The sequence below is a fragment of the Melanotaenia boesemani genome, chromosome 22, assembly GCF_017639745.1.
Source record: "Melanotaenia boesemani isolate fMelBoe1 chromosome 22, fMelBoe1.pri, whole genome shotgun sequence".
In the NCBI taxonomy this organism is placed as follows: domain Eukaryota; kingdom Metazoa; phylum Chordata; class Actinopteri; order Atheriniformes; family Melanotaeniidae; genus Melanotaenia; species Melanotaenia boesemani.
The window spans coordinates 14,580,747-14,594,630 of NC_055703.1; the positions used below are offsets into that span (position 1 = coordinate 14,580,747).

The following is a 13,884-nucleotide window of genomic DNA, read 5'->3' on the forward strand; positions in this document are numbered from 1 at the left end:
TAAGAATAAGTACTGTAAGCGACACCCTGCAAACAGTTAAAAATGAATATCTGACCTCAGTGTTTTGGCAAGATATGTGTAATTATGTTAACAGAAACACACTTGACATCAAAGAAAAATAGAAAAAAATCATATGCATTTCAATGATACAGTTTGCTGTAAGCAGATGAAATGATGACAAGATTTGCTTCAGAAGCAATGAAGCGGTAGACAACTCAAATAGATATCATTCAGGAGATACTTTTTAAGCTTTTTAAGGCAGATAAACTAGATTTTCTTACCTTCTTCTTGCTGCAGTAAATCTGCCATTTCTTCTCTGCAGGCAGGGCGAACATGGCTTCTCTGTGTTTCTCTGTGAGGTCAAGTTCATCCTGTCAAATAGGAAAAAATGTAAACTGTTAAGAAATAATGGTCACAAGTTTTAAAAATAGAATTAAACGGAAAATGCCTTTTATGATAACTGAACAATCTGTAATCAATAACTGCATGAAAATGTCAACAGCGCTTGATTGGGCATTATTCTTTCCCTTGTAGCATTATTCTTAAAATACAACTGACAGAATAAAGACAGACTGCTACTATTTTAGAAAAATCTACATAAATCAGTTAGATTTTTTTTCCCCAAAAGAAAAGCAAGTGCCAAAAGAGGTTTTAATAGAGCTCTGTTTTCAGTTCGAGATAAGTTTTTGCTGGTAATAACCGACTAGTGTCATCATAAATCCAGAATGATTCTGAATTAAATCAGATGTCTTTTACGTTATAGACGTGTGAGTAATGGGAAAAAGTTCAGGCGTGGTCTGTGTGCTCGACATGTGGTAACAAACATCTGGAAACAACATGTGTCACAATGAATAACTAACAGAGGCACACAAAAGGTGCAGCCAGTAAGTGTTGGACTAAATACCAGAGCAAATTTAAAAAACTGAGACATATCAACATGATCTACAACAACATTATCCGAGTACTTTGGTCTGGACTGCATCTAAATTAGATTCATGTGAAGTAGGTGATGAAAGTCATGTGAAGGCTCTTAAAGCAATTTAGGGCAAAAACACACAATATACTAGGAAAAATAAAAATGCAAGTTTAAACACTTTTTTTTTTATTTTGTTTTGTTATTTAGGCAACTAATGGAGATTAAGTTTGATGTGGCTTATTCAACATATAAATAGTTAATTGTTTCATGACCTCATGGAACTCCCTTTTGGGAGTATTATTTGCTGGAGCAATATCAAGTCCTTAAACAAACTATTGACTGATCCTCTAAATTAAGTAGATTGAGTCTCAGTACTAAACACCGAATAGCCCAAGAGAAGTGCAGCTATGTGTTTTTTGTAGCACATTTGCTGTTTAAGCCTGCAAATCAGAGCTAGGTTGAGTTTAACCAAGGGTAGTTTATTTCACTAAGTTAGACCTTTGTCTTTTTTTTGTTTGCTACCAGAAAACCCATTTCAATTATGCACGCACATGGTGGCAACTGGGTAGAAAGAGAAGCACGTGGTTGTTTTCTTGTAGTAAATAGAGCAACAGAAAAGCTTCCTTGTCATCACATTCAACTAACTCAATTATGTCTTCATAAAGAGTGGAAGACAAAAACAAGCAATTAGCAGATGGAGGAGGCTGAGACATAAAGAGCTCCTGAATGAGGCCTATTGATGTGCAAAAATGTCGTGCTTCGATTACTGAGGCAACCACGACGGAGGGAATGGGGCCAGAAGAGAGAGGAGGGCATGACAAATTAGAAGTGACAATAAGAGAAAGAAAAGCAACCTGGCCCTTTTACCCATAAGATAATGTAAATGTAAACTGGGAGGTGATTACAGTTCATCTGTTAATGCCTTAAAATGTAACTGACAGGATAAACAATGATGTCATATATTTTTAAAGAACTTATGTATTTATTATTGTATACATCCTTGTTAATTTATCACAGATATTTTGCAGATACCCGAGTATAAATATTGTAAATATTGATGTTGCTCTGCTCATTTTATGGCAGGTAGATTTTTAGATGTTAGAATCGTTACATAAAACTGCGTCTATGTTGTATGTATTATGCGTCCCATTTGAGAAAAGGATTCTTTTAAAGAACCTCCAAAATTTTAGTTCAACCAGCTCGACTATGTGGTCAGTTATGTGCCTTAACAGTATCTGGAAAATTATGGATGTCTATAGCACTGCTGAGTTCACTATAGCATCTAGCTACCCAGACAACAGTTTGGTCTTTCTAGGGGGTTTGGTAACCCCATAAGAGAAATATAGAATCTAGTGTATCATTAGATTAGTGCTTCATTACTGAAACCTAAACTGAATCTCTGTATTGTATGCTCGGTTAATCAAGAAAATCAGACAAAGAAGGAACAACGTACCACCAACTCAGAGAACATGCTATCCAGTTCATCATATCCCGGCATCGGCAGTGCTGGCTCCATGGTCTGCAGGGCAAAGTCCTCCCGCAGCTTGTAGGTGATCTCCGGGTGATCGTTGCTGTTGAAACAGCAGAAGAACAAAGAGAAGCCACCGCGGCTGCCGCCTCCCGCGCGCTTCCGAGGAGCCATGGCCGCTCGATGTCTATCACTGGTTCGGTAGGGAGGGTGGGAGGCTCCCTTGGGGCCTCTTTACAGCCTCTTCCACCTCAGAGTTTGGCCTCCGTCAGAGAGTACTATTGGAACAAAAAAAGGTACACGGTGAGCTTTAAACACAGTGTCTCACAGAATAAAGTTAAGATCAGTTTGGTTTATTCTTTAATAATTGGCACTCATAAAAACTGACCACAGACACAAGAACAACAGATTATTTCTATAAATAATAATGGCAGATTTATTTCCAGTCAGAGCAAGGTCATAGGATGTGTTGTCAGACTTAGACATTTTAAGAACTTTTGCAAAAAGAAAGCTGAAACTCAACTGCATAATAATGGTGCAAAGTTGGTGTAAAATTCAGATTGTTGGTTTTGAAAAATGACAGAAATGGCCACAAAGCTGACAAATCCCACATTAAGATAATGTGAAGCAAGGCGGTTTCCAAAGCTACCCAGCTATTCAACAAGCAGTTCAGACTGTGAATACAGCCAGATTAAGACATGCCATTTGAATAGCACAAAGTACAAAAGGCTATTACTTTCTGTTCTCTAAGATTAAATCCCCAGCAGTTCAACAGGAATACTACTTACAACAGCTCATGAGCACAAGTCTATAAAGGGGTTGAGTTTTAGAAACTTAAAACTTGAATCTCTGCCCTTCATAATGGTTAATGGTTCTGTTTTCTTTTATTTCTTTTTTAAAGAAAAAGTACAATGTACTCTATTACAAGTCAAGGAGTGAAAGATTGAACCGTTTTGTTTATACAATAGAGCGCTGCCATGAAAGCACAATGCTGTAACTGAGACCATAATTTCACTGGATTAGTGTACTGGCTGTCTCATCTCCCTTCTTTTCTACTCAGCATCAGCATTCTGCTCAAGATCTAACAAATAATGATGATTAGATGGGTGTGTTGACAAACTGTGTTGAGAGGTGTGTGTGAGACTTTTGATGTGACTTTTGTTGAGACTGGTCAGTGTGGTTAAAGAGGCAAAAATAAATAAATAAATAAAATAAAAGCTTTTTGTAAACCCCTGAGATTGGTGTACATTGCATGTCAGCCTGAACAATTAAAGACCAGGTCAAACTCACACGCTTTCTTTTCTTTTTGCATTACTGGACAATATTATATATTTGGTTTAGCCTTTGTAATGTAGGAAATGTTTGCAATCCAGCTAGACTAAGGCACCATCTGCCCTGCCTGTATATGATGGATAAAAATACATACTTCAGCTGTCAAGAGGGTTGAGCACATTCCAGAAAGTTTCACCAGATGAAGAACCCAGCCTGATGATCTCTAAGCACAGTGCCAAATGTTTGTGTCCTGTAAATTTAGGTATGTTATTAGCTCTTAACTACTAGATGTACTGTAATAAACAAAAATACTATAGAGACGAATGGGCCAAGGATGATGAATTTTAATGACTTTGGAGTTCCTCTGACATTTTCTTAAAGTTTATAATAATGAAGTTTACATTTGTGGCTTTGAATTATATGTCCTAACATCTGAAAACTGGCATGAAATTTTGGCACAAACATTAGTTTTATTGTCATAATAATTCATGACTCCATATTTTTTCTCTGGTAGCATCACTGTTTTAGAGTTTAACTTTGATTCTCTTGTGTATGACTAAAATTATAACCTTCCTGTAGGACTACCACTGTCTTTTTTTTTTTAAATCAAGCATCTGGTTCCCTCCTCATAGTTTTGAAACCTTAAGACTGACACTTGCTCAAGTCCTTGTTAAAGGGAAAACTGATATAAAAGAGGTGATTATGAGGTCAAACAGGCCTTATATTTTGTGACAAAAACCAGTAGGCTTTGACTAGCAAACTAATTAATGTGAGAACACTAGGACAAAACAATGCTACGGAGTGTGATGTCCAGTTATCTGTAAGGATGCTGTTGTGTCAGCAAGTCATCTCTACAGTCCCCCTCCTTGCTGTGACAATCAGTATAACACAAATATTGTGCTGACCAGCAAAACTCTCTGGATATCTTTTCTTGGTGACCGGTGGCACACTGAGCATGAGCATGACATTCACTTGACTTTTTACAGTAATTTCCATAAGTCAATGTCCACACCCAGACAGAATGCATCATGAGCAGTGAGATGCATTTTCAAAGTTAGTCCAATCAGGTCACGTCCTTTACTATAGTCAGAAATTGTGGGATACTATTCTCGGTAAGCTGAGGCAACAGACTACATCTACAGTTATTTATTCCAAAGGAGAAAGTGAGGACATTTCCTGTGGCAACCTCATCTTAATAGAGACACATATAAAAAGTAAGTTGTGTGGTCTACACCACTTAAAAAAATCATGTCTGGTTTTGGCTCATCTAAGTTTCCTCTATCCAACAGTAGTATTTTTAAAATTAACTGCAAAAGATTGAAGGGTTGCCTGCATCTTTTAAGAACTCTCTAATCTAATAGAAAATTTAAAAAATACTGAGTGTTAATAATAATAATAATAATAATAATAATATTTCCATACTTTGTCCTAAAATTGTTTAAAAGATCAAATTATGCTTATTTACAGGTTTAGTTTTATTTTGTGGTCTGCCAAGCTGCTTAAAAAGTTCTAAAAACACATTATTTGCTTACTTCATCATCATCTTGCTCTCATCCTTTTGAACCCACTAACATAGCTGTTCCTCTGTACATATTTAAATCAAAATAAAGACAAACACACACATAAGTTGTTAAATTGCATCATGCACAATGTTTTCACACATTGCCATCAAGGTTTTTGAGAACTCTTCATCATCATTGTTTATTAAATTACAGTACCCCACACTCAAATTAGTCTACTTTACACAATTTAGTTGTCTTTCAATATTTGAACTCTGCTATGCTGTTTGGAAAAACAATAAAACCTAAAATAATTGTTAAAAATATTCTCTGAAAAATTCCTAACACAGGGACTACAGATGGAAATTAGTGAGAACGCTATAATCTGGTACAGAGCATCTTTACCTTGTGTATAATGTTTTTGTACGTGGTCCCTGACAAATACACAAAAACAAAAATTTTTCTTAACTTCACATGAAAATGGGGAAAGTTCACACACTAACTAGATGACATGACATGCTTGAGAAAAAAGAAAATGTGAAATGTTTCTCTCTGATTATTTCACTTGTAAGAATGTGTAAAACTAGAGCATGCCATTTTTCTTATGAATATGCTAATTAAGGGCTCGGTGGGAATTTCTAAAAATAACCAAGACTTCACTTATTCCATGTAAGCTTACACCCATCTGGAACAACCCTGTGGTCTTGCACACCTGTCCAGAGGTTCTGGATTCAGGTGAAGACCGTGGCTTAGAGGTAGTATTCCTGCCTATTTATTGTACTACCCGACAACCAAAATAGATAGAAGCATGCAAATGAATATAACTTTCCTTGGACTTAACTACTACATGTAAATATTGTACATGTGAGCACAGAAAGTGGAAGAAAAGCAAACACGGAAACATTAGCCACATTAAACACAACTATGAAAAAATGAGAAATTTTGAGATTTTCTTGTTGTTATAATAAGGTCTAAATGAATAAAAGTATTCCTCTTGGTTGTGAGATCCCCAGACTCTAGTGTTCGCTCTTGAAGCCCATAACAGAAAATTCTGTTTGCTTTTCTCATGGCGAAGACATTTGAGTTAGGAATGGTGGCCTGCAGCAGCTGCTCCTTCTGCCCAGCTTTGTTTAGAGCCATGCCAAACTAGCCATAATAAAGGCATTATGAGATTTGTTACACAATGATATCAACGAGTAATTGATGTAAGTGCTGAACAACAAAACGGCTGAGTTTCAAACTATTTAAGAGCAGTGACAGAATAACTACTTTCGGTGTTGACTTTGGGCTCTTGCAAAACATTAACATGAAGAAAAGTACCACAAAAATCAAAGTAGGAAGTGAATGAGGTAAAGCTATAACTCTTTAAGACTGTTGACAAAAAAAGATGATCCTTACAATAAAAATTAATCAAAATATAAGAATGAAATCCTAAAACTATTTTTTCTAGTTTTAAGGAAGGCTGAACATATAGTAACCTGCAATAACTTTTTTTCTAAAATACTAGTCCACAGTGCCTGGCTAATCATTGCCATCTTATGGTAACCAATGAACTTTTAATACCCAGGCAAACTATCAGAGAAAATTAAAAATAGTAAGCATCTTCGACAGAAAGAATAATCTATCTTCTAAATAAAGAGAGGAAGCATACTAATACACACAGGCTGCAGTGAATAAAACGGAGACAAGGTCCCTCAGGCCACATGGCCACACGTGGGATAAAGTATACAGCAGTTCCCTCTTACTTACACCCTGAAAAGTGTATTTATTTTGACACATCCTTGATGTTTCCAAATTGACTACTGGAGGCCTCAACAGCAGCTGCTTGGCTTCACGCTCACCATCTATTCTAACATGAAAGAAAGAAGCAATTCAAAGACCTCTTTGACCATATTAGTCCACAAAACTGCCCATCTTTTCCATTAGCTAAAGCCGGTTGTAAACTTTGTATAAACTTGTGAACCAAAGATGGACAAGGCTGGTCTCCATGCAGCTACAGGAAGCTGTGGATTTACCGTGACTCAGTCATGTGAGGAGGGTAGATGGAAGGTTTGAACAGAACAGGTAGACCATGTCACTGTGAAGACTTTGTTTTTATGCTGCAACTATTTAACCTGTGAGACCTGAGCACTCCAATATTAGCGCCGGAGGTTGTCTGTCAGTTGGTCAACCTTCCTGACAAAACAGAGGCTTGTTGGAACAAGAGGACATTCCTCTCATATCCAGGTGAGACTTGTGACCCTGAACAACACCCATGCAACAACAGCCTCCACTCTCACCTGCTGAAACTGAAAGAACACACATTGGCTGTGCAGCTCAGCCATTAAAACTGACCCCAGCTGACCAAGCAGTAAAAGTTATCATGATTAATGGTGCTTTTCAGGACTTATCCTTGTAGAGGGCATGTTATAAATGTGAACAGTCTGAGTCAGTTGAACATAGTCAGTTAATGATAAGACCATACAAAAGCTGTGCTTTACATATAATCAAGAAGAATAATGAAAATTATCGAAGCACACCACACACAGTACGATCAAAACCGTTAAATGCCTGTTTTTTTATCTTCATGTGTGGGGTCTCTAACAGATGAAAAACCTCTTCAGATTTATAAAATCCATATGTGTGTACCTCCCATAAAGGACGCACAACATGTCAGCAGGTTTGACGCACAGGCAGGTCTGAGTCAGAGCAGGGGGACGATGGCATGAAGTCAGTTTTGCGGTGAATGATTTCTCTACAAGCTTCAGCAATAAACACCACACAGCTTTTCTAGTTACAACAGAGTCCCGTGTCTGCTTCACTACTGCTTAGTAAGGTGAAGGGAGCAAACTCCAAAGCCAGCTGCAGCTTCAGCCTAGGAGTAATGGCCTCACCGCCACCTCCCAACCTCGGTTTGGAGGCGGAAGCAGGAAAATTTAACAGGAAAAAAACATTTCACACATTTTACAATGTCCCTTTGGAGGTAAGGTATTTTTCATTTTATTTTTGATTACGTCACAACGAATCGACTAAATTGATTTTGATTGGCCTGACTAGCTGACTTGAAAAATCACCTAAAATGCCCATCCCCAGTTTATGCCACCACAAATCCACTCTTGGATTAAACTACAGAGAAAATAACATTTATTTTGTAAGATGTTTATTATAGTATGAAGGAAACTCTTTTGTGCTCACACATAATCAGACCCCGCCCGCTGTTATTCCAACACTTCTCTCTTTGTTTGTGGGAGATTTCGGTCTTTGGACGGTCTTGCGGTTTTCTTGACCATGTGGTTTGGTGGGTGACCAAAGTCCAGAATGGAAAAAAAAGAAAGAAAGAAAGAAAGAAAGAAAGAATCTCAGTGTTTGTGAAGTGTGTGAGTCTGTGTATGTTGCCTGACCAACAACTCTCCATTAAAACCTGCAGAGCTGTCAAGTCCACTGGAGGATAGGCAGAAGTTGAGAAGAGTGTTTTAAACTAAACACAGAAATGCTCATGTTATAAAATGTGTGCAGAGAAGAGTGATGTAAAAAGACTAAGAAGTCAAAATGATCAGCCACTTTTAGCACAGCTATTTCGTTCCAGTTTTCTTTTGTTCTATTTTATTATGATCATTGATTTATGTCATCCGCCTGTAACAATAACAAAGCAATGCTTTCCTTAAGGACACAGGCAGCCCAAGTACATTTACTGTCATATTTTTTTTACATATTCCTGAGGCTACATTGGGTCTGTGAAACAAAAGCAGACTCAGTGCCATATTTTATTAATATTAAGAAATTTCTCTATGAAAACATGAATACAAAAAAGATTATTCTCTCTCACAACTAAATCCAATAAAAATTCAAAATCAGAGCATAAATAAGTTCAGAAATAGGTGAGCTTTTGTGTTTAATTCATAAATACAAACAGGTCCTTTTTAAGCTGATTGTAGTTAGCCAGCATGTGTTTGACTTAGAACAGGCATTCAGCCTTGGAAGGAGAACACAGTGGACAGCTGTGTATTGAAAGCAGATGTGTGAAATGCCTTTTTCTGAACCAGCTGGCATTTCTCAGCAGCTTTTGACACTGAGATGTAGTTTTAATTTTTCATATCTAAAACTACAAAAATCTGCCAAAATATTAGTTTGCATTAATGTTTGTTGGTACAAGCTACAGATTAGCTGCTCTCTGATGTCAGTAGGAGTACCAATACAGCCCTGATGTTCAATGTAAATATTAGGTAGCAGAATACAATAACAAGAAATTTGATGAAGATAGTGACATGCTGAATGTATTAACACCTCCACAACATGTTATTCCACTAGTTTGAAATTTTACATCAGCAAGTTGAAATGAAATGAAACCCAAATAATTTCATAAGATGTTCATGTGAACGAACATAACTATGGAGTACGTAGATTATAGCTGTAGTTGTGTTACAAGCAGACCAAAAAGGTATTTGGTCCAAAGAAGTTTAATCTTCTTTTCTGATTTAGGATTTGGGATGAATCAGTCGTCCGATTTGATGATCATCTCACTACAGCAGTTTAATGCTAAGCAACCCCACAGTGTAGGAACCAGCAGTAGCCATTACAACTGCTATACTAAACTGTAGAATAGAAAATGTGAAACATAAACATGTTAACATATGTACTAACAATGTTTTGTTTCTCAAATAATAAATATGAATATATACATTAATTTATGAATAAATAACTGAGCCAAACCGATCTCTAGATAAGCCATACTAATCCCCAAAATGTGGCATTTATTTAGGAATTACTTGGTTTAGCTGTGGTAAAAATTTGCTGGTCTTCCCCAGCAGGATACCTACATTAATATCATTCTGCCAATTACTTAATGGCAGACTGAGTGGACAATGAGTAAACATGCAGACTTGGAAACTCATCAGAAAATAACTGGGGCATGACAGCAATGTTGACTGGCAGGTTAAGAGGAGATTAAAATCAATCACGTCTCATTGGTAGCCATCAGAACTGTCCATATTGTAAGAGCAGCACTGTTAAATTAGTAGCTGTTTACCTCTGACATATTTGTGCTCATGTGCATTTGAATTACACAACTGTGTCGAGACATGAAACAGACCCTCTGGAGCATTTGTCAAACGGCTGACAGAGCAGTACTGAAGTAGCTCTCAGATTACAGGATTAACATACAAAGATGCAGAAAATGAGAAGAGAGGGGATAACAGCACAGATACAAGGGAAGTATTTCTTCTACTGGCAATATATTTTTGTATACATGAGTAAGGGTTAAAAAAGTTTAGTCTTTTAGTACTCTGAAGAAGTGACCGTTGACCATGGGGGGACAGTCTCTACTACATTTTTCTAGTGTAGTAGCTTATATGTGCTGTGTGAGACAATAAAGAAAGAAATAGTTTGTGGTTAATTTCTATTTTCTATATAAATCATAACAAATAAAAATAAATCTAAAAGTGCATATTATGTTTATCAAGTCCAATTCGATTCTGAACAGTGTTTGGAGTGGCTAAAAATAGCTATTTCTATTAGCCATGTTACATAAATGTAATCTAATATTTGCCCACATCTTTTCTTATTATACAAACCCGTGATCTTCACACATTTCCTCTAAAGTAAGCCAATCATGGCCATAAGCTGACTGGGATCCACAGTCTCAACAAAGTTAATATGGTCAAAAGTTATGATCAAACAGGAGATAAAAGATAGACTGACTAGCATGCTGAAAACAAACAAACAAAAGACATTTATAATATGACCTGTTGACATCATGTTTGGTGTAGTAGGCAACACCATTATTCCAGGAACAAAGGGTCTTACAAACCCAGTGCTGATAGGCAGATGTTTTTCAGTGACAATGTTTTGGCTAATATTTTTTATTTATTTATTTTTTTTGCCATGGAAAGCTCGTTCACCATCATGTCAAATTTGGAGAGTCGCTTTATCGCTAGGCTAGTCTTATATATGAATTGAAAATGACACTTTAATAAATTAAATAAATAGTAAACTATAAAGAGTAAAATAAAGAGGAGAGCACAAGAACACAGACAGAAAACTTCACCTTTAAGACACTTATATATTTCCTGGCTGCTTTCAACAAAGCAGCTTGTCTCCCAAATTAATTTCTGTGGCATATTCATTATCTTCATTTCCCTTTGATCTCATATTAGAATAACAAATGTTTTTAGATATAAATGCTGGTCTTTTATAAGATTAGTGGCACTTCCCTTTAATTCCTAGTTAAAAAGAAAACAGTGCAAAACATGAAAATGTAAATTTAGGGTTAGGGAGTGTTTGGTTAAAATGTAGGGAGGACAGAGATTAAAAAGTGGGTTAAAAGGCTGTTGTTCTTTTTACAGGCAAGGTTGTCAAACTCGTTCTACTCTGCAACCCCCCGCTCATGTTAGCATTCTTCCACAGGTCAGGCCTTCAAGCGGAGGTTAGATTTGGGGCAAAAAAAGAAAAAACTTGAACCAGTGTTTCAGTTTAGTTATCAGAGTACTACTTTCTGGCACTATTCCAGAAATCAGGGAGGAGAAAAAAAAGGTTAGTTTTAAAAATAGCACATAAAATGAACAGCATTCCAGAAAACAAAGTCTAAATAAAGAAAGACTTAAATACATTTTAATATTTAAAAAAATCTTGCATTTTCCAACTATATTGACATTTATTGGCAAAGGATGTTCAACTAATGAATTACAGAACTGTTTTTCTTGGTGTGTAAAGTTACCCTTTCTACCTTCAGTGGTGGGAAAATGCTTACATGCTACCAAAAGTTTACATGAGTTTTAATTCCCCTTTAATACAGAATAACGATTAAATCCTCTTTAAAAAAAAATTAAAATTGCCTTGTAAACACCTAATTCTGAATGAAAATGACCATGCCGAATTAAACTTAAACTTCAAAGTGAGTGGCTGGTTTATTCTGATTTTAAATCCAAATTGAATAATTCCTCGATCATGTATATGCTCATTCTGCTTGAAATTAATGCCGGTTGTTCTGTGCATGCTCGTTCCCTTGCCCTGTTGTGATGATGAATGTACAGAACTTTATCTCCCTTCTCCTCCTAAGCTAACGAAAGTGAAGTAGCATGCTAGTATCTAGCTTCTGCTTAAAAACTATAATCAAAATCAAAGCAAAATGGTTCATATTATATGGTCTTCTATGTTGTAGCTAAAAAGAAAAGAAGCAGGAACTGGAGTGTGTTTACTTTCAGTAGATGGAAATACGTCACGTCCACTCTCTGTCTAATCAGAACCCTTCCCAAGCCCCAGATCTTAAGCTGAATTGAATAGAGACAATTAAATATGTTTTCCATGTAAACCTAAATTCAGAATTAGTATTTCCACGTAAACGCATGGAGAATACTTTAATTCCGAATTATTTAATTCGGAATTAAAGAACATCGTGACATCATGTGTTGTAGTTATCGAGACTGCAATATTGAAACAATTTAGGGTATTATGAAAGAAACCATGTCATTGAACAAACAAATGATGAAAGGGCAATTGAGCAAGGCTACCTTCTGAACTAGACAATCAATATGTCTTCTTACTATTATAAAGATAAGGAAAGCAATACAATCTTTCAGTCCATATTATCCGGCTGTTTGGGCTTCTGACATCAATATAATAACCACCATCGATGTTAATAAGCAACGAATAATAACAAAAATGGTGAAAAAAAGCACAGAATATTTATCAACACAGCTCAAGATAAGTTCAAATGTAAACCCAGGAGTTTGAACGAAAACACTGTCAAGCACTAACAGCTATATAAACAACATACCTACGTAATATTATAGAAAATGTTGCAGTTCAAGAATACTCACAGATCTTATTCTCATTATTTTAATATGCAACTCGAAGGATTGTCAAAAAAAGGGGCATGAAGAGCATTGTAATCTTGTCTAGGATACCCTGTGCTGCAGCTTGTCCTTTAAAAATCCCTGCCTCTTCCTCGGTTACTATGGTAACCAGAGCAGAGGGTGACGGATGGATGCTGGGTGGGTGGGTGATTTAATGTAAGCCCCTTCCAGTGCACATTACCCTCATTTTTAATCTCTTCTGGATGCTTCAAGGAAGAAAATAGGATTGTCTCTAATTCAGCAGATAAAAACAAATAACAAAACCATTAAGGATTACAGCGTAAAAATCTAGTTTGCCGTCACTGAGAGGCACCACGAAATCCAGCAGAATTACAAAGAATAGCTGTCAATACTTTGTAACACATGCACAGTGTTACACACAGTCTCTCGAGAATGGCTACAGAAGCGAGTGTGGAACCTGAGAAGGATGGGCAGCAGCAGGAAATGAGTGAGGAGAATGAGTAGTCCCTGCTCTGCTCAAGGTGACTTTCTATTTCATTGACCTGATTATTTGCACTCCACCCCCATCATGGAAAAAGTATGCCATCCTCTCTCTCTCACACTCACTTGACACTGATAATGGGCTGCGTTAGTCAAACCAGAGAGAGAAGCTGGTGGGAGGTAGCAGCCGGCAGCCTTTGTGTATTTGAGAACACATATTTCTACCACCACCTCACCCGATCACCAGAGCAGCCTTGTCATTACGGGGCATTCCCTGCATACAGAGGACAACTCTCCCACCATGAAATCAGCCCCAGGGCCCAGTCGAAGATCCATGTCATCCTCCCCCTCCCCCTTGTTTCTACGGCAACACAGTTTTCTGCACCAACACCTCCTAATTAGAAGACATGACACAATCACCTACGTATTGGGGAGAGGAATCCAGTTCATGTCCTGGGG

General features: G+C 37.0%; 1 protein-coding gene across 3 annotated transcripts in view; it reads right to left on the reverse strand.

The window, feature by feature from the left end:
- LOC121633320 (disheveled-associated activator of morphogenesis 1-like) overlaps positions 1–13,884 on the reverse strand; it is a 42,976-nt gene that overhangs the window by 15,301 nt on the left and 13,791 nt on the right. For all 3 annotated transcript variants that reach the window (XM_041975205.1, XM_041975203.1, XM_041975204.1), the window contains 2 exons: positions 2,370–2,662; positions 282–371 (listed from right to left, as the gene is read on the reverse strand). In XM_041975205.1, the coding sequence (XP_041831139.1) occupies positions 282–371; positions 2,370–2,558 (279 nt within the window). In that variant the 5' untranslated portion in view covers positions 2,559–2,662. The remainder of the gene's footprint in view (positions 1–281; positions 372–2,369; positions 2,663–13,884) is intronic.